Below are 21,416 nucleotides of genomic sequence, written 5' to 3'. Positions count from 1 at the left end.
GAATATTAAAATAGAGATACTGTGTCCACCATAGGTTTGACAACACTTTGTAAACTGTGATGTCTCTGTGTGTTGGTTTTGATACACAGTCAGTGGAGTGTAATGCCACACTCTGACCCTCATAGCTCATCCTGAACCGCTGAAGTCCTGTGTCCCCTTCTGCTGTGGTTACATACTGGCCTCTTTGTCAACTTGGAGGTCTTTTCGAAATTGTTGGCATCTCTTTGAGTTCCGCTAACTGTATCCCACCCCTTCCTCTTATTTCATGAACGGGTCGTTATATAGACTGCATCCTGTTTGGATCCAGAGTTCTTACCAGTCTTAACTCTCCGTGTACTTCTTACTCAGAGACTGTGTGATCCGGGAATGAAGGCTCAATTTGGCAAAGCAATAAAGTCAGGCAGCTGTGGAAAGTGTAATTATATAATTCATTAGGAGCCAAAATAAATAAATTCTTTCTTATTGAGCTATCTGAACAACTAATAATCCATGTCTCCCATTTTCCCTCCCACCCCTTTCTTTGGAAGTGAATTAAACACAGCAAGCAGCATGTATTAACCATCCTTCTAACAGCCCTGAACATCAGGTGAGTGACCACTGACTGAACACGTCTCGTCTGTTTTGTTTTAGGGCGCTCTTTGGGACAGAGGCAGATGCCCCTATTAAGCAATGCCCCGTTTGCCGCATATACATCGAACGCAATGAAGGCTGCGCTCAGATGATGTGCAAGAACTGCAAGCACACATTTTGCTGGTACTGTCTGCAGAACCTGGATGTAAGTTCTCCTTGGAAGAGGCTGAGCATTTCCCTTTGCTGGACCTGGAGGCACGAGCTGATGCAGAGGCCATAGAGGGAGGCTGTTTACTGACTTGCTCCTCATGGCTTGTTCAGCCTGCTTGCTTATATACCCCAGGACCACCAGCCCAGGGATGGCACCACGCACAATGGATTGATCCTTCCCCTATCAATCACTGATTAAGGAAGTGCCCCACAGGCTTGCCTATAGCTGGATCTTATGAAGGCTTTTTTCTCAACTGGGACTCCCTCCTCTGATGAGTAGCTTGCTTCAAGTGACATAAAACAGCACACACGTACACTGGTGTCTTTTCCTCAGTCCTTGGTTTTGCTCTGCAGTTGGGTTCCATTGAGCTAGTGGTTTACTCAGTGTTGTGGTGTCCCTAAGCAGCACCAGGAATAAAGGTGTCATTAATGGAAAGCCTACTGGCACTTCAGTTGAAAATTAGATAAACTGTTTGGGACATTGTGAGGAAACATCTCTGTGATCTTCTTTTCTCTTTTCTTTTCCTTTCTTTCTTTCTTTCTTTCTTTCTTTCTTTCTTTCTTTCTTTCTTTCTTTCTTTCTTTCTTTCTTGAGGAAACATCTCTGACCGACCTTCCTTCCTTCCTTCCTTCCTTCCTTCCTTCCTTCCTTCCTTCCTTCCTTTCTTCCTTTTTTGGTTGTTCAAGACAGGATTTCTCTCTGTAGCCCTGTCCTGGCTATCCTGGAACTCACTCTGTAGACCAGGCTGACCTCGAACTCCCCTAGATCCACCTGTCTCTGCCTCCTGAGTGCTGGGATTAATGGCATGCGCCACCAGCACCCCAGTGAGCTTTGTCTTTTTTAAGGAAGTACATTAGATTGCAGCCTTGAGGGTGGATGTTGTAGATGAAAGACTTTAAACAGCTCACAAGTGCCTTCCACTGTGAGTAACTTCACTTCCACATAGTCCTGTAGATGACAAGTGTGTGTGGTATTTAACATGGTTTTCACATGAAAAACAGATCCTAGGGTTCTCTCCTCGGTGTCCCCAGTCCATAAACTGGGTGTCTTCACAAGGAGCTGAGTAGGAATGTAAGGGACTCAGTGTGTGCAGCAGAGCTCCATCCTTTGGCCAGAGTGTGTGCGAGGGATGGCGTTGTGGAGAATACTGTGTTCAGACACTTGTACTGTGTGGCCCCCGAGATGACATGGGGCAGATGTTAGATGTCTGCACACATGGGCATCAGATGTTATGCATGCTTTTCTGCCGCCGTGTCTCATGATCTTGCTTCCTCTGTTTTAGATGAGGGTCTTGGCTTGTGGTAGAGATGCTTTTCTGCAGGGCAGTATGTTATGCCGCACGGTGTTGGTGTGTTTGTGGGTAGGTTGAAAACCTGGGACAAAGGAGGGTTTTCTAAAGCCCAAGTCTGAGACAGCCACCAAACAGAGACTGTGCATGCTGGGCACCGAGTTTTCTCCTGCGTTCATCTTCATGTGGTCCATGTCAGAGGCTGAGGCGGAGCTGCACAAATCTGTCCCCTTCAGTTCTCTTTCCTCTTTCTTGTGACCTCAATGTCTACTCCTATGCCGTTTCAGTCTGCCTGTGTGTGCTACTTAGAGAGGAGCCAGCCTCCTCAAGCTGATTGTGTCTTCTCTCTGTTCAGAAGCCAAACTTCCAGAGAGCCCAATCGTGTCTTGCAGCTGACATCCACCTGTCTCCAGTCAGCCCAAGACATGCAAGTGGTCATGTGGTCATGTGGCCATATCATGACTGCATTCTTTCCAAGGTTTTACATTTCTCACTGGTAAAATCCAACATCCTTGGCTTTCCCAGGGTCTCTGCTGGATTTGACATCTTGGCAAGTTGCCACCTCTTCTATTTCTTTTGGCCTTGCCTCTCCGACTGTACCTCAGTTTCCTTTCTAGACTCCTTACCTATTTGTGGGTGTTTTCTCTAAACAAACTTGCTTCTCAGTCTGCTCCTCTTCTAGATAATCTCACTGAGTTCTGTTATCTGGGGCCCCTATTTTATGTATATTAACATCCATGTCTCTCCTTCAACGACCAGGGTATAAGTAATGGGCTGCCTTTGGATGTATTGCCCGCATGTCAAGTTCATTATGTCCAAACTATAGTCCATCTTTACCCCCCAAATCCATCTCAGAGTTCTCTCTCTGGGCAAAGCCACGTCTTTGGCTTTCTCCTCTTCAGGATCCTGTTTCCCTGCTTCATCATGTAGCTCATTACTTTCTCAGGCTCTTGTGGCCGGCTTCCCTTCCCCGTCATCTGTCAGATGGTGGCATTTCTCACAGCAGGCACGCTCCTGGTTTACGGCTCTCATGCTCCATGGCACACCTCTGCTAGAGCTCGCTGTCAGTCACTTGTCGGAGGTGGTCCATCAGGGCCATCCCTTTTTCTGTTGCTTCAGCTAAGAGTTCATTATGATTTGTCTCCTTGGTGAGTTACAGAACTGCAAACCTTGCTGAAGAGGGCGGTTCGGCATTCCTAGTGGAAGTCATTCATAGCACTTCATATCTGCCTCTCAGGTCCACGTTGTGTGGTTACTGAAACTCCTCTTTTTCTTTTTTTTCTTTTCAGAATGACATATTCCTTAGGCATTATGACAAAGGACCATGCAGGAATAAGCTCGGCCACTCGAGAGCATCGGTAATGTGGAACCGAACACAGGTACCCTCCTCCTTAAGGAAACATGAGATGCATTGGAATTAATGTGGCTTCCTTGCTTTCTCATGCCCTCCTGGGAGGTTCTGGTACAAGGAAAGAGAGCGAGAACGACGGAGCAGCTGCCTGCAGTTAATTCAAGGGCATGATTATTGAGGGACAGAGGCACCAGAGAGCCGAGCGTTAGAGCGACCAGCCGCACTAACATCCGTGTTCTTTGCTCTTGCAAAAACATGGGAGGAGTTTCCTACAAGCACTTAGAGCACATCAGCCATCAGAAGAGAGTTCTCCAATACTGTGGGCCCCGCCAGGCCTCAGATCCCTCTGTACATGCCATTGTGTGTTTATGTGGCAGTTCAAAGAGAACTGTGCTTTGTTTTTTAATAGTGTTTTGTATTTATCAAAGGCTATGGTCCCTTTGAGGAAACCAATGCTTATATTCTAACGATCATTATTAATGTCCCTGTGGGGCTGTTGGGGAAGCCCCGATAGAGAACAAGCCAACACCCACAGTACAGGGTTTGGAGTTAACGGCTAAGCCGAGTTAGCCTTGTTTGTTCTCAACCTCAGTTTAGTCCTTGGTAGCTTTGTAGTTTGTGTCCAGTTTAGAACGTCGCCGAACATGTCTGAGACAGTGTCCTAGTCATTCACCTAACAGGTGATCGTAGACTGGGTGATGAAGATTACTTCTTCCTAGTTCTGGATGCTGGAAATCTGAGGTTCAGGTATCAACACGGGCAGGTTCTGCTGAGGGTCCTTGCATTAGATTTTTGTCTCAGGACTTAAAGGAGCAAGAGTTCAGTTTGGCTCATGGTTTGAGGGGACACAGTCCATCATGGTGGGGAGGACACGGCAGAGTTCATGGCAGTAAGAAGCTTGAGGCTGGGCCTCCATCTCTCCGCATGATATGTGCAGGAATCAGGGAGAGGAGGGCACTACCACTCGTCAGGCTCTCTTCTTTTTTTCCTCTTTGTTATTCAGTCCGATGCCCAGCCCATGGGATGACGTCACACATCTTCCCTCCTCAGTTAATCTTGTCTGGAAATGCCCACACAGACACATCCATAAGTGTGTATCTTAGATGATTCTAAGTCTAGACATGTTGGCAATGAGGAGATACATCCACAGCATGCCTTCTGGCTCATAGACGATAGTTTCCTTGCTGGGTTCTCCCATGGGAGAAAGCTGAGAATGGAGGTGAGCTCTTGAGCTCCCTAGTATCACCCAGGCTCTGTCGCAGCTAGGGGCTCCCCCCTCGGAATGCCATCACACTGAGTATTAGGGTTCCAATACGGGCATTTGGAAGGGGGATGCAAGCATTCACACCATAAAGGCCATTACACCTGGGGGCAGGTACACATTTAAGATGATGTAACTGCTGAAATAGGGTTTTCTCTTCCATTTCCAGGTAGTGGGCATCCTTGTGGGCTTAGGCGTCATTGCCTTGGTGACCTCACCCCTGCTGCTCCTGGCCTCTCCATGTATTATCTGCTGTGTCTGCAAGTCCTGTCGAGGCAAGAAGAAAAAGCACGACCCATCCACAACCTAAAGCTACCTGCACAGACATCTGGGTTACGTGAGACAGCGCAGCGATAAAGCCCACTTAGCGACCTTGCCTCCTTCTCCTTGCCAAACTTTGGAAGTGCCTCTGTGTCCAGACTCTGAACTTGCCTGCTAACATTTGGTATTGGAAAAGGCCAAGTCCCGGGTGCAAGAGTTCCTGTGTAGTGAGAAGCAGCCCCGCAGTCCAGACTGTGTCTGTGGAGCAGGCTGGGAGCTTTGCTGTTGTCACCGTCTTGCCATCTAAAGGATCCCACCAGGCTGCTCATCCTCTATCCACACCTAAGAAGCCCGGGTGAATATCCAGCGTAGTAATGGCATTGCCGTGTTTGGCGGCATTGCAAGCTGAGCAAAAGTCTGTGTTGATTCCACTGCCGTGAGACACATGGCAGACGCCCAGAGTCAGAGGGGAAGGTTAAGACTGCACGGTGAAGAAGTTCTGAGCAGTAGGGCCGGCTGCTTATCTCAGGAGTCGACGCGCTGCCTGGCATGCCCGTGCCGCTACTGCGAGCCCTTCTCCAGTGTTCCCACAGTGACTTGGCAGAAACATAATAGCTCTCTCTGTGTGTGATCTCACCTTCAGGCAGGAGAAACTGCTGTTCAGAGGGAGGTGTCCCTTCCTGGGAAAAGGTTGTAACCTGTAAAACAACATGGCCTAGTTTAGTGTCTGCTATTCAGATATTCTTCTTCTAAAGTAGCCAGTTTGCCGCTCACAGTCCGCAGCTGTGGTCTATAAAAGTATTTTATATGGGATGTGGGGGGGAAGGTTTCAAAGCCTTTGTCGGAGACAGCAGGGTCCTTTCTTGGGCTCTGTGGTCATATTCCCACCAGATTAGGAGTTGGACCGGAAAGTGCCCATCAGCAGTACACTCTACACCCCATCCATCCACCCACATAGAATCCACGTGGCTCCCCCTAGGCATGCATGGGGGTATCCAACAGATGACACAAAGCAAGATTAGCTCAAAGACCTTGTTCCTTTCTATGACTAATAAATTTAGCTGTCAGAATAAAGGAAATATTTCTTTTGCTTAGTACACATGTGAATTTTTGTTGTTAGGTTCATAACTTAGCTGGGAGGGTAGGCTCAGAAACAAATCTTTGAAAACAACGCCTCGTGCGACCTTGTGCTGTCTGTAAAGTGATGATCAGGTCATTCCCATACCCTCAGACCCAGTGAGAGCAGCTCTTTGCCGGGCCTAATTTAGAATCGTTCTCCTGGGAGCTGTTCAGACAGTCCGAGTACTTTCCGTGTCCTCGAGAAACCAAGTGGAAGTAGTTCACGTGTCTTCAGTCTTTGGATTTGTGTCACCTCACCGTGACTCATACTGCCCATTATACCATTCGTCAGCAAATAGGTTTTTAAAAGACAAACATATACTCTCCAGTGGCAGGATTTTACAGCTGCCCTGAGCAGTGCAGCCCGGTGCTTCCTAAGAACGGTGTGTGTTCCGTGTTGACGGAGACTTCTGAGAGCAAGACTAGTCAGGGCCTAGTCTGTTTTCCACGCTAACTTGGTGACTAGATTGTTAAATTGCTGCTATCCTGGATCTGTTATCAAAGACTGATGCCTTGCCTCTGCCGTGGAATGTATCCTAAGGGGGATGTGTATGTTCAGGGATCTTTAGTTCATGCACATATATTAATATCTGATGTATGTACAGTACGTTCATTAGCTGTGTACTTTTTATTCTCCTGTTTGTATAAAACATAGATCTCTGGAAAACTTAGGAGTGGCAACAAGCCCAAATCATTTGGATCATTTATTAGAAATTTCTCTGTATAAACCTGTTTGGTTCTCCACTGAATGTCTAAGCACTTCAGACAGCAGAAAAACCTCTCTTCTGAAAGGGTATTTCATATTAGTGCGAATATAAATGCACATCTATCTGAGTGGTTAACTTGCACAGACAGAGACAGCTGCCTCCCTTGAGGTGAGGGGCTTTTGTTACAGCTCAGGGGATTACAGGAACTCAGCTGAAATTGTATTTTTGTAGCAAGAATATCAGCAGCGACAACACTAGCCACCATTAGCTAATTCTCTGAGCTCGCTTGGTTCTAACTGGGGCAGATTTCACGTAACCTGAAATGCTGTTATCTCAGAAATAAGAGCTGGCAGGTTTGGAGTAGCGGTGGAAAAGAATGTCTGTGCTAATTCCCTGGCAAAATTGAGGGAAACTGCCTTCCAGAATGTTTTATGAAAGCCTTAGTTTTTACTTTATTTTGGCTTCATTTTTTCGGCTGGGAGGGGGATTGTTTGTCAAACTGATTTCACCTAACTGGATTTTTTTTTCTTTCATGTTGTGAAGTGCCTGAATAATGGTGTCTCCTTCCTTATGGGGCGAGACGTGTGAGAGAGAGTGTGTCCGAATCTGCTCGAGAATTTGGTAACTAGACCTCCGAGAGTATATATCTCTGGCATATCCCACGGCACAACGCCAGCCTAACTCAACTTTGTTTACAGAGACACGAGGTGGCAACTGTCATGGGGGCGACTGGTGTTTTCACTTTGAGTTGTTGGCCTCTGGGGAGTTTACTTCCTCTGCCCCTCAGCTTCCTCCTTCTGATTTAGAAGATTTTTAAAAGAAGTGTTTGGCTGTCCAAAAATTGTCTAGTTCATTTGAAACAGATTTAGAAGCCCACCAGGTCTGCACCTTCCAGAAATCTCACTGGATACAACCGTCCATGATCCAGACCTTGCCACTTCTGGGGTTTCCCTCGTTAGAATCTGTTAGAGAAGACAGGAGCCTGGGAGCAAGTGTTAGACTCTTAGCCATGCTATTTGTTCGTGCCGTGGGTATTTGCTCTGGATTTGAAATCTGTACTTTGAAAGTGGCCTTTGGAAAGCAAATAATTCCGTGTGAGTTTTCTCGTAGTCAGCATCATCGAACAATTCTCTTCATTCAAGTGGAAACTCCTCATTGATTTTTGGATGTGCAAAACTCTTTCTCGGAAGCCAAGTATCCTCTTCAGAATTACTCAGTAACCAAGTATGTGCTGCTTTCTCCGTCTGTGCCCCACGTTCCTAAAAAACATGTCTCCCTGTCCATGGATAGACGCCTTCTTATGTATGTGAAACTGTGTACACACTTGCGACTGTGCGATGCAGTTCGGAGATGCCTGAGAGGAATGACATTGTGTGAAGCTGTCTCAATTGATATCTACAGGCTAGCACATCTCATGTTGGTTCATGGGCCAGGAAGTTTCGTCATGTGCTTACTTAAATTGCCGTTGTATTGTATATATTTTTTTCAATTCTTTGGGAAGAAAATGAACTGTTTTGGTCTCTTTAGCCTCAATAAATGTGAGTGGGAAACCAAACGTGTGAGCCTTTGTTCTGCACAACTTTCAGTCCTGGTCTCTAGGAACCGACTAAATCACTATGGAATCCCAGACTCAGAATTTACAGAAAACCAACCAGAATTTCTGTCTAGGTGATGCTTGGTGTTGTGTTTCTTGAAGAAACAGGGGCAGGGCGACGCCATCACTCGATGCGGACTTCATGTTGCACGAGCAGGTTCACATCCGCGGCACACAGGGGTCGTCTCCAACCAGCGAAGACATCAGCAAGATCCCATCTTTAGCCATACTAAACAGCCACACCACAAACCATGGCTTTGTGTCAAAGTGGAGTTCAGTCAAAACGAGGGTTAGACTAAATGCCAAGATCAGTTCTGACCTTCCCAAAGCCTCTTAGGAGGATGGCTTTCCTAGCTATGAATTTAAAGAAAGGGATTACATGAGAGTGTTAGCTTATGGTCATGGTCATTTCCATTCGATTAGTATTCAGGGCAGGATTCCCTTAAGGTTGAGTCCGGAAGTTGGTTAACAACTTGGCCTTGTGTCTCTACAGGGCTGAAGACTCACTTTCTTGAACTGATGTTGCCTGTTTGCTAGATGTTATATTCCCCTTACAGTAATACCCGAACATTTGCAATAAACTGATTTTTTAAAATTTCATTTTGTAAATAATTCAGTGTGTGTGGGAAAAAGCAGTAAGACCATGTAAAACATTTGGGGTTATAGTTGTTTAATTTTCTTAATCATCCCCTAGAATGCCAACCTTATTGAATTTCCAAAGTAAGCTTGCTATTTTCTAAGTTTCAGTTTGCATTCCCAAGGAAATATTGAAAGAACCATTTTATAAACCACGAGTTTAATCAGTGCCCTCAGCAGCAAACTCGCCGCAGTGTAAACTGTGCTTCTAGTGAGTCTGGAGAAGAATTATGATGAGGGTTTCCTGCAATTCAATCATTTTCACTTGGTAGGTAATGAATTTATTTTAGCTTTAAGCCCTAAAGATCACGCCCAACACTAGTCACGCCCAACTCTAGATTAGATTAGATTAGATAGATTAAAAATGTGTTTCTTACAATCTATAACTTTAAAGATTTACAATCTTTTATATTTTTTACATGAATTATTTAAAGAACTTGAGGAATCATCCCACGAGATGATCCATATCCATTTCTTAGAGAAAGCAATGGGCTGGTGTTCTTGTTAACCCAAGGGTCAGATATTGAATGACAACCAGAAAAATAGTACAGGCCTTCCTGAAAGGATTATAGTACTCTTTCCATGCCTGATTTTTTTTTGTGTGTGTATACACATGCACACACACATACATACACAAATATATATATGTGCACAAACTATCGATGGAGGTATGATTTTATATATGTATTTATATACATGTACACACATAATGAAGGTATAGTCAAAGTTTCTGTATGTGACAACATTCTCAGAGTAGTGCCCATGAAATCAAGCCCACCCCCCATCCCATCACCCCTGAGCCTCACCTTGAGAAGGACAGGAGATGGAGGGTGATTCGTTAGAGAAATAACAAGGTCACATGTATCTGACCAAGGCCACATACAAATGCGAGTGCTTGCTTCTCTCCTGCAAACACATTCCCATAGTTCCCTTTCCATATTTATATGCCAGACTCAGACAGATGGTTAACTCAGACCCAAATCCTCTCCTGGAAGCATTACCCATTTGTGTTTCAATGAGTATGCGTGGCTGGTTATCAGACAAACCAGCTAACAGTTCCAGATACTAGAAACGTTCTAATGGACCCACAGAGCGGTTTTCTGATGTGTGTGAAATTGTACTTGGTATTCCATTTTCTGCCTTGGTGCCTTTCAATTTTAACAGTGCTGTACTGGTTCTTATTCTTTGCTTTTATTCCCCAAGCTATTACCAGTTTTATTGCAATAGAATCTTGCAATAAATTGTTTACCAATTTACCTTGTTGATTAATTCTAGTACCTTAATATCTACCTAACAAGTGATTAGCATACACAGCCATGAATTGGGAGGAGCAAGAACTATTCCTCAACCCTTCTGAGTACAGCAAACTTGTCACTCCTGAGCCAGCGCGACATCACTGTGGGCAATCTCTTTTCACATCCATCCTGAGTGGAAATTGGACTTAACTTAAATTCAACACATCCTACTATAAAGAAATTTCTTACCCTAAAAGCCATGAATTAAAAGGGTATTTTATAGAACCTGCTACCAAACGCCATGAGAATGCCTTCACATAAGTGCGCTCTCTCTCTCCGTGCCCGGTAACCAGCTGATAGCTTGGGCATAATGGTGGCTGTCTTGGTGGGATGGCACACAGATGGCTGTTGTCAAACAAACATGCCAGATACTCTCCAGTGGCTGCCCTCTGCTTGCCTGGCGATCTCTCTCACTGAGCTCTGGGAAGGCAGCTTTGGGATGAGCTTGTTGTGTTTCTGATTATTCTCTTAGCAGTCATGGCCACAGGCCTGTCATGGTGAGATTCTTCGGCCCCCTCGCAGAGGGGACACTTCTCTTGTTCAACTTTCCCATTATTGATCTTAGGGCCAGTCTGATTAGTTCCAGCTATTTCCTTTCACCCAACGAAACAAGGACAAACTTTCCCAAGAGCCATGAAACTGCTCTGTGCCCTTTTTTGTTTGTTTGTTTGTTTGTTTAATAATTAAAAAAATTAAAGTTAGACCAGGCCCTTGATGAAGAAACTAAGTCCATCTTCCTTCTCTGTATTGGCCTGCTATGATCCAAGGGTACATGCCTCCTTTGGTGATGGGAGTGAATGGTGGCTGACATTAATACTAACACACACATTTGAATAAACATTAGGTTTCCTTGAGGTGAGTTATAAAACCCATCATTGATTAGCATGGACTTAAGTCAATTTGTTTAAGAGCAAACAAATTTTTAAAGTTCACCCAGAGCCCTAGCTAGCTTCAGATTGGTTCGTTCTGAGTTCCAGCTTGGCACTAGGACTTTGGCATACCAGGGATGTGTGAATGGGTACTGGGAGAGGGCTGGACAATATGATGTCATAGTATATTTGTCTTCCCTGTCCTCTGCCAACGCAAGAGATGTTGGATTGGGACTGATAGGTCTACTTGAAACGAGAAGGTTTCAGCTTTAGCCTGGCTCCACTCTGGACTGCTGGTGTGGTCTGGGGACAACTATTCATTGTACATGTCATTTGGTCAGGTCGGGAAGACTGGGTGGAATCCTCAGTGTCAAGGTGCTTCTAAGTGGTGTTTATCAGGGAGGCAAAAGGAGTGAGAAGCCACCATGGCCTGTGCACATGTCACTGTCTGGTGGAGGGTGCGTGCTGAGCCGGTGTTGTGTGACAGTTCCCTTTGAGATTGAAACATTCCACCCTGCAAGGGGAACTCCTTTAGCAGAAAGTCATAAATCCCAATGTCATAACCTCACATGCTTGAGGGCAGAGGCAGGCCAATGAATGGTACTGGGGACCAGGTGTTGTCCTACAATAGAAACCCTGTGATGGTCTCATTTTACCTCCCCCTAGGATGGAATCACATTCCATGTCCAGTCTTTGCTGCAAAAAGTCTGGGAAAGTACAACCCTAGAATATCCAGACTGTCGTGGCAGACAGGTGTTTCTATAAGCTGCAAGGGGATTGAGAGAGTTAGCTGGGAGAATTAGCTAGAGTGGCCGGTTCTGTTTTTAGGTAGAGCTAGAAGTCCGCCTCCTAATATCTGCCTTTGGTCATAGGTAAGCTCCGTAAGACATCCTTAAGAGACTGGGGTATTGCTCAGTGCGGCTGATGCCCCGTGTATGTCTTATCCCCATTACTAACCAACAAGGAAACCACCCGACCCAGAAATGCCCAAACATGACCTCTAATGGAGGAAGTGCAAACATGACCGAGGTATCCGAACTTTGTTCTGTTGGCGGTTCCCTGTCTGGGGTAAGGAGATGTGCAGGTTTCATCTCCCCAGAAAAAGTTCTGTCACACAACAGCCAGACATGGTTCTAAAAGGAGTCACCTAGAAGAAGTTGGCAGTGGGTCCTGAAACACACTGGAAGTTTCTGTTTGTGAACGGACAGAACCTCTCTGTACACATATTGTCTTTACAGTTTAAAAAGAAATGTTCCAGGCTGGAGAGATGGCTCAGTGGTTAAGAGCACTGCCTGCTCTTCCAAAGGTCCTGAGTTCAATTCCCGGCCACCACATGGTGGCTCACAACCATCTGTAATGAGGTCTGGTGCCCTCTTCTGGCCTGCAGACATACAGACAGAATATTGTACACATAATGAATAAATAAATAAATATTAAAAAAAAAAGAAATGTTCCTATATGTTGCTTTTCATAAATATTTCCCAGAAAAAATATTTTGTTCAATTACAATGTAGTAGATAGGTAAAGAGCAAAACATAAGTTTTAAATCATTCTAAGGATTTTTTTTTGAAACAGTAGCTTTTTTTTTTTTTTTTGATCATGTAGCCATGCTACCCTCAAATTTGCTCAATGGACAAAGATGACCTTGAACTTCTGATCCCCCTATTTTCATCTCCCAAGTGCTAGAGGTGTTACAAGGTGTTCACCACCATGCCCAGCTTATGCAGTGTGGGGGATTGAACCTAGGTTCTCATGCATGCTCAGCAAGCAAACAAATTACATTTCTAGCTCCCTCAAACTATGTGGAAAAAAAACAAAAATAAGCCTGGTGGTGGTGCTGCATGCCTATAATACCAGCACTCGGAAAGCAGAGGCAGTGGGAATCTCTGTGAGTTCGAGGCCAACCTGGTCCATAGAGTAAGTTCTAGGACAGTCAAAGCTACACTGAGAAAACCTGTCTTGAAAACAAGAAAAAAAGCAAACAAACAAATAAAAAGAAACAAAACAAAACAAGGATTAGGCGTGATAGCACACATTTTTAATCCCAGCACTTGGGAGGCAGAGGCAGGCAGATCTCCATGAGTTCGAGTGTGTGTGTGTGTGTGTGTGTGTGTCGTCGCCTGCACCATAGCCTGCGTGTGGAGGCAAGGGGACAGCTGTGTGGATCCATTCTCTTTCCCAAAGTGATATGGGTTCTAGGACTCGAACTCAGTTCCTTAGGTTTATGCAGCCTTACCGTCTGAGCCGTCAGTTCTCGATGTGTGGATTGTGACCCCTCTGGGGTCGAGTGACCCTTTCGCAGGGGTTGAACATCCTGCATATCAGATATTTATATTACAGCTCATAATAGTATCAAAATTATAGTTATGAAGTAGCAATGAAGTAATTTATGGTTGGGGGGGTTACCGCTATATGAGGAACTGTATTAAAGGGTCGCAGCATTAGGAAGGTTGAGAACCACTGCCTCTGAGCCGTCTTGCTAGCCTCTGTTGTTTCCTCAAGGTTTTACCCGCAGCCCCACCTGGCCTAGGACTCACTTTATCCTCGAATGTGTGTAGGCATCACATCCTCCTGCCTCTGCCTCACAAGGGATGGGATTACAAATGTGTATCACTAAACCCGGCTTGAATTTTATCATTAAATTTTATCATTAAAATTAAAATTCACTTTTTTTTTTTTTTTTTGGTTTTTCGAGACAGGGTTTCTCTGTGGCTTTGGAGCCTGTCCTGGAACTAGCTCTGTAGACCAGGCTGGTCTCGAACTCACAGAGATCTGCCTGCTTCTGCCTCCCGAGTGCTGGGATTAAAGGCGTGCGCCACCACCGCCCGGCTAAAATTCACTTCTAAATGCAAATCTACTCCACATTATTTTGGCTTTACTTTTAAGGTAATGTCTAGAGTTCCTAAAGTAAAATTAACTTCTTAAAGATACATTGTCATCTTTACCTTTTATTTCCAGCATTCCCAGTGTACCCCTGGGGTGCCTGGGCACCTCTAGAGGAGCTAAGCTCACTGAAGGCAAGTCTATTAGGTCGCCATTCAAGTTACTCAGCCTGAGTTGAGCGCACTCTCTCTAGTAAAAGAAACGAGTTACTTAGTACTCTCAAGTGACTTAGGTTGGTAGAGCAGAACAATGCATTGATCTAAAGAGAGCTGGAATAACCAGGCAGGCTCTCGTTGTGTGAACGCACAGGTAGGTGCGTGGCCGAGGATGGGGACCTGGCTGAAGTGTTCCCATTACAGCTGTGCAGATGTAGCCGTGCTACAGAGAGTGGCCATGAGGAAAACACGGTGGCTCGGGACGTGGTGCCATTGAGCGCAGAGACACTGAAACAAAACAATTATAGGGCAGAGGAGAATGAGAAGAGAGAGACGTTTGGATGTCTGAGCATTGATGATTTGTATCGGCTGAGGGTTTAAGGTTGAAGGGGGATAGTGTGAAAGCCACATTTTAGCAGGTTATTCCTACAACAGTGTGTCAGAATCGCCAGAAGTGTGCGCCTACGTTGTAAGGAAGGAAGCTGGGAATAGCATAGGTGAGGGTATTGGGGAATATTGTTTCAAGGTGTGTTGCTTTTGTTTAACGCTGCATTTGTTTAACTCTGTGAAGCTGTGATTCTTTGCCTGCCTAAAACACCTCGTGGTCTAATAAAGCTCTGAATGGCCAATAGTGAGGCAGGAGCAAGGATAGGTGGGGTTAGCAGGCAGAATCTGGGAGAGGAAGTAGCCAAGAAGGAGGACATCAGGTACCAGCTACCCAGTCTCACAGCAATCCACAGAGTAAGAGTAAGATTTACAGAAGTAAGAGAATGGGAAGAGCCCAGAGGCAAAAGGTAGATGGGATAATTTAAAGTTAAAGAAAAGCTGGCAAGAGACAAGCCAAGCCAAGATTGGGTATTTATAAGTAAGAATAAGTAAGATAGAGAGACCTGGGAAAACTGTGTAAGACAATGAAAAAAAACCATGTTAACATTTGGGTGACTATGTCATCAACAGAACCAGAGCTTTAAAACTTTTTCATTAAAACTGGGCAGTGGTGGCACATGGCTTTAATCCCAGAATTCAGGAGGCAGAGGCAGGTGGATCTCTGAGTTCAAGACTAGCCTGGTCTACAGAGTGAGTTCCAGAACAGCCAGACCTACACAGAGAAACCCTGTCTCAGAAAGAAAAAAAAATTCATTGTATTTTTCTCTTCTCTTTTCCCTCCTCCTCTCGTGTATGTGTGTGTGTGTGTCAGTCATAGGAATACACACGAACACACCGTGTGTGGGTACACTTGTCTGATTTTGCCTTTCTCCCTTATCTCTAGTGACGTGTCCTGCTCACTGTCTTGGCTAGACTTGCTGTCCAGTGAATCCCAGAGTCCTGTCTGTCCTCGTCCCCTCCCCTAGTCAGCGCTGGGGTTACAGGTGCGTTCTGTCAACCTCAGCTTTTATGTGATGCTGGGATCTGAGCTCTGTTCTCGCTGCTCCGGCAGCAAGCCCCTTTCCCTCTGAGCTGCCTCCCCAGCCCCATTATACTGCTTTCTGCCTTGGTCCCTTTACGGTTTGTTGCGATTGTTATCCATCTTCTCCAGAGCCAGTTTAGAGCAGGCTTTGTAGTTGAGCCTTATGGGACTCAACCTGAAACCATCCCCGGAACAAAGCAGAAAATAAATAAAATTACCCACACTGTTCCTGACAGAGGAACAGCCCCGCTACATGCAAGCACGCGGAGTGGGAGCTGGATCCCTACTTGGTTTGATATTTTTAGTTCCATTCTTCGGAAAGTAGAGGAGAGACTCTCCTATTTATGAATTCATTTGTCTTAAGAAATGGTTTCCACCCATCCACCTTCTCTTGGGGGAGAAAGCCCTGCGTGCTGAGATACAAAACCAGCGTAACAAACACCGGAAAATGGGGCTGCCTTCTGGAAACGCTTTGAGGAAGTTAATTGGCTGTGTTGTTTTCATTTACTTGGAAAGGAATTTCTTTTGAAATTGTGTTTCCCCGCGGCTGCCTGTCTGTCTGCTCGTGAGACAAACGGCGGCTGCTGCGTTCTTCCATCTTCACAGGGAACTAAAGCATGTAATGAAGCCACGTAACCTTAACGATCCGGTTGCCCGGATTAGCCCTTAAGAACCTTCTTCAGCCCCTCTGCCCATGGAGCCCATTTGTGTGCGTGACAGCAGCTGTCGGCACCCCGCTTAGCAGGATCAGGAAGGAGCGAGCAGGACACTGCAGTATTGGGTCCACATTGGCTTCGTGTTTATCAATTGTCACTTTAGGAGGTGGGGGCAAGAAAGGAAAAGCTGCTAGCTAGGACCAGGAATTTACAGGACTCTCAGTGTGACCCTGCAGGAAGGAAAGCTGCAAGGCCGGCCTTGGGGGGGGGGGGGGGGTGCAAAGCTTCAAGGACTGTGCAGACAACGTTGGGTCCAAAGGAAACTCCATGCCCCCCAAACCTGGTGCCATTTCCTTATCACTGTAGAGGAACAAAGGCCATCTGTGGTGCCTAATGGCATACCAATGCCCATGCTGGCCTCTGCCCCTCCCACCCCCCTCACAAGTACCTGTTACAGAGTCCAGGGGGCATCCTGGCTCTCTCAGCTCTTCTCACCCTGCCCTACCCCAGGCTTCTCAGGCTCATGGACTTCCCTCCCCTGGCGTCTCATTCCTTTGTAACCCTACCATGTCGGCTATGCGCTCTCTCTTTTGTCTTTCCCGCTTGGCCCCCTCTCTCTTGCCTGTCTCTCTTGGTCTCTTTTGCCCACACTCTGTTCCCCCCACTCCTACCCCACATCCTTCTCACAATCAAGTCCAGTCTACTGGCCAGGCTATGTCTGTCTGTTGAGTTCTCTCCCTGCTCTGGAGTCTTCCAGATGCCTCTGGCTGTACTCTCCCTCCGACCTACAGTAAAAACTGTTCCCCTTAAGCACACCTGGTAGAGGTCATGCCCTCCCTTTGATACAGGCTGTTCTCCTGAGTTGTTATCAGCAACTGTTTCTTCATTGTTCTGCCAATAGTCTGGTGAATCTAAGGTGAAGTTTTAAAGAACTGAGTCATGTATTTTGTTCTGGAAAAAAAATCTGTGAATTTCAGCCTGTTTTATCTGGTTTCCTGGAAGTCATTTCCTAATAGCCAGATACTTGTCTACCTCTGTATTTCAATGCTTGCCTTTTCAAACAATGAGCTCTTAGATTTAAAAACATTTTACTTTATGTATTTTATTTGTTATTTTTCAGATAAGGACTGTACATAGCCCCGGTAGTCTCAAAGCTGTGGTTCTGCTTCTGCCTGTGATTAGAAATATACGTTACTCCACTCATTCATTTAATTTTAATCTTTAAACACACACACACACACACCGCTCTGAAGGGGGTTTGGGAAGAAGGGGTAGAGGTCATAGGTCAACCTTGCCTTCCTCTTTGTTGGCTTCTCGTTTGTTCTGGGTACAGCAGGCTAACTAGTTGACAAGCATCTGGGGTGTCTCCTCTCTCCTCCTCATATTGTACCCTAAGAGCACTGGGATTACAGACAGGCATGACTGGTCAGGCCTCACATGAGTTCTGGGGAGCCAAATGCAGGTCCTCACTCCTGCGTGGTGACCGGGATAGTTTTATATCAACTCACAACAAGATAAAATCATCTGAGAGGAGGGAACCTCATTTGAGAAATGCTTCCATAAGATCCAGCTGGAGGCAAGCCTGTATGTAGGGCATTCTCTTAATTTATGATTGATGGGGGAGGCCCAGCCTGTTGTGGGCAAGGACACAGAGCTGACAGTCCTGGCTTCTATGAGAAATAAAGGAGGCTGTCAAGGTTGTGAGGACCAAGACAGTAAGTAATCACTCATCTATGGACTGCATCAACTCCTGCCTGCAGGTTCCTGTCAGGTTTGAGTTCCTGCCTTGGCTTCCCTCAATGGACTGTGTGATTCGGGTACATAAGCCAAATAACCCTTTCCTCCCCAAGTTGTGATTCCCATTTAAAGGCCATCGGTTTATTTTTTATTTTAAATTAATTTGTATGTATGTGCATATGTTTGTGTGTATGTGCACTTGGATGCAGGTACCCAAAGAGTCCAGAAGAGGGCGTTGAATTCCTTGAACTAGAATTATAGGTGATTTGTTGTGAGCCACCAGCATAGGTACTGGGAACTGAACTGAAGTCCTTTTGGAGAACAGCAAGTGTTCTTAGGAACTGAGCCATCTCTCCAGCCCAAGAATATTAGCTTATGTCTGTCTAGAGCTGTTGAAATAAGAAGCGGCGGCGGGGCTGCGTCCCCAACACCCCAGCCGCTTGGCTAGCTCATGCCCGAAATAACAACACACAAACTGTATTCATTTAAAGAACTGCTTGGCCCATGAACTCTAGCCCTTACAGGCTAATTCTCGCACCTGGACTAGCCCATTTCTAATAATGTGTGTAAGCACCCCAAGGTGCACTTACCGGGAAGATTCTAGCCTACATCCATCTTCATCGCGTGTGCCTCAGAGAGCAGAGCTATCGCGTCTACCCGGGAGAGCTGAGCATGGCGTCTGTGATCCGGAGAGCAGAGTCTCTCCGGGAGCAGAGCAGAGTCTGACCTCACTTCCTCTTCCACCCAGAATTCTATTCTGTTTACTCCTCCCATCTATGTTCCAAGCCATGAGGCCAAGCAGCTGGTTTATTATAACTTAACCAATGAAATCAACAGATTGATATATGACACTCCCACATCATAGAGCAGTGGTCCCCGACCTTCCTAATGCAGCCATCCTTTAATACAATTCCTCATGCTGTGGTAACCCCCAGCCACACAACTGTTCGGTTTGTTTGCAAGTGCATAACTGAAATTTTACTACTGTTATGAATCTTAATTTAAACACCAGATATACAGGATATATGGCCCCTAAAGGGGCCATGACCCACAGGTTGAGAACCATTGGTCTAGGGCTAAGTAAATGCTTGTTTCCAGCTTCTGCTGGTGGAAATGGGATGGGGAAGAGAGACAGGTGATTGTGCTTGGTTGTCCCTTCTGTGGAACTTCAGCAAATCCCCAATTTCAGATCCAGCTCTTGTTCTCTGTTGTTCAGGCTCCAGAGTCTATCAAGTTGATCCTCTTTCTCACAGCAACCCCTCCGCTGGCATTTCTACACCTCTATTTCCTTTGCTCTCCCAAAGTCAAGGGTTCTCCTGTGGACGTCCCAGTGACATTTTTCTCTCAAGTGCTTTGCCGTGACGTTCATCTCTTCGGTTACACTCAGTCTATTGGATTTCTGTTTCTCAATATTTGCTCAGAAAACTTTCGATATTTCCATTTCAATGTTTCACCCGAGGAGTAAAATTCAGAAACAGGGCTGGGCTTCTCAGTGCTATGTCTCTGCTTTAATAGATTAGTAAGCATTCATAGTTTTCTAGTTACAAAATGGATGGCTCAGGGTGTCCTGGCTGGCTTGTCAACTCTCAGTGAGTCTTTTTCCTTGGCTCTGGTCCCTTTGTTCTCAATAGGTGTTTTGTCTTTTTCTTTTCTTTTTTCCCCACCCCAGTTTTTTTGTTTGTTTGTTTGGTTTTTGAGACAGGGTTTCTCTGTGTAGCCCTGGTTGGAACTAGCTCTGTAGACCAGGCTGGTCTCAAACTCACAGAGATACGCCTGTCTCTGCCTCCTTGAAAAGTTCCTATACCCTAAATAGCCTCTCCACCAATGCAACAATCTAAATCAGACCAAATCAAACCGAATTAGAAAAAAGCCAGGTTTAATGGATGCAATACTCCCGGATGATTTTCCAGCCCCCCCCCCCACAGGAGGCTGGGAAGCATTTGGTGGACTTTCTGAGAGGCAGCGGGGTTTGGAGAGAGGTGGGGAAGGTACTTGGAATGGAGCGTCCACCCTAACATTCCAGACTCTTTGGATATATGGATGCCAGGGGCTGTGGTGAAGCTTCCACCAGAACACTCCGGAGTATTGGGATTAATGGCATGCACCCCCACCACCTGGCGGCTCCTCCTCCTCCTCCTCCTCCTCCTCCTCCTCCCCCCCCCCCCCCCCCCCCCCCCCCCCCCCCCCCCCCCCCCCCCCTCCTCCTCCTCCTCCTCCTCCTCCTCCTCCTCCTCCTCCTCCTCCTCCTCCTCCTCCTCCTCCTCCTCCTCCTCTTCTTCTTCTTCTTCTTCTTCTTCTTCTTCTTCATATATTAAATCTATCAGAGGTCTTGGAGGTAAACTTGCCGGAGTCTATTTGCTCCTTCCAGCAGGCAGGTCCTGGAGTCAGAGCCAAAACTGTGCGAGGTGAGGGAGTGGAGGGTTACACACTCAGATTGAGCTATCTTGCCAACTGAATCTTAGTAATCTTACCAATTCAACAAGATTCTTCCTTAGTGGGAGCTGTAGTTATTTTTTTCTTTTTAACCCTGCAGACTGGTTGTAATTCTTTAGATATAGGTTATAGACTGGAGTACGTTCTCAGTGAGATGCCTGGCATGATAACTACTTTAGACAAAGGTCCCATAATAGTGATAGTTTATAATTCCTGTTGGATTGCAGGCCTTGTGGTTCTACAAGCTTTCTGACTCTTGGTTTTAGCAACTTTAGCGGGTACCATGGATCACATGGAGTCACTGAGTGTTGACAGCTACCTTATGAAGATTGCAGTTAGTCAAAGATGGCAGTCCAGGGGTTTAGGACATTGGTCAACAACAGAGTGCTTACTTAATTAGCATATATGACAGCCTGGGTGTGGTCACTGCTGCCACAGACAAAGCCTATCTCAAGACTATAGTCCCAGCAGGAGAGAGGTGGAGGCAGGAGGACCAGAAGGTTAACATCCCCCTCAGCTAAACAGCAAATATGGTGCCAGCCTGATGCCTTTGACAGCCCGTTAAAAAATAAAAAATAAAGCCGGGTGGTGGTGGCGCACGCCTTTAATCCCAGCACTCGGGAGGCAGAGGCAGGCGGATCTCTGTGAGTTCGAGACCAGCCTGGTCTACAGGAGCTAGTTCCAGGACAGGCTCCAAAACCACAGAGAAACCCTGTCTTGAAAAATCAAAAATAAAATAAAATAAAAATAAAAGGCAGTTCAGAATCTACGATTGGCAATTTGACTGAAAAGGGACATTCAAGGAATATAAGGGACAAGACCTTGATGCTTTGGGGGGTAATGGGAAGATAGGAGCAGTAACATATACACTGCAAGGCCTGTGCCAACTGAGAAGTGTGATGCTAGGTGACCAGTGATGGACACACATTCTGAAAATGGTCCTCAGCTCAGACTGGCAGAACTGCAGTGTTTGTGAACCAAG

At 45.9% G+C, this 21,416-nt stretch overlaps 1 protein-coding gene across 5 annotated transcripts in view; it reads left to right on the top strand.

Moving 5' to 3' along the window:
* The window catches only part of Rnf144b (ring finger protein 144B), a 124,613-nt gene extending 115,651 nt beyond the window's left edge, over positions 1-8,962 (top strand). For 4 of the 5 annotated variants that reach the window (XM_050143751.1, XM_050143750.1, XM_050143749.1 and 1 more), the window contains exons 6-8: positions 631-775; positions 3,359-3,448; positions 4,851-8,962. In XM_050143751.1, coding sequence (XP_049999708.1) covers positions 631-775; positions 3,359-3,448; positions 4,851-4,991 — 376 coding nt within the window. In that variant the 3' untranslated portion in view covers positions 4,992-8,962. The remainder of the gene's footprint in view (positions 1-630; positions 776-3,358; positions 3,449-4,850) is intronic. The other variant, XM_050143752.1, reaches the window with a different exon arrangement.
* The last annotated feature ends 12,454 nt before the right edge of the window (positions 8,963-21,416 follow it).

The sequence above is a fragment of the Alexandromys fortis genome, unplaced genomic scaffold, assembly GCF_014885135.2.
Source record: "Alexandromys fortis isolate MF-2015 unplaced genomic scaffold, M_Fortis_MF-2015_v1.1 scaffold_1, whole genome shotgun sequence".
Taxonomy (NCBI): Eukaryota; Metazoa; Chordata; class Mammalia; order Rodentia; family Cricetidae; genus Alexandromys; species Alexandromys fortis.
The sequence above is the reverse complement of the archived record's forward strand: the minus strand, read 5'-3'. Positions and strand labels throughout refer to the sequence as shown.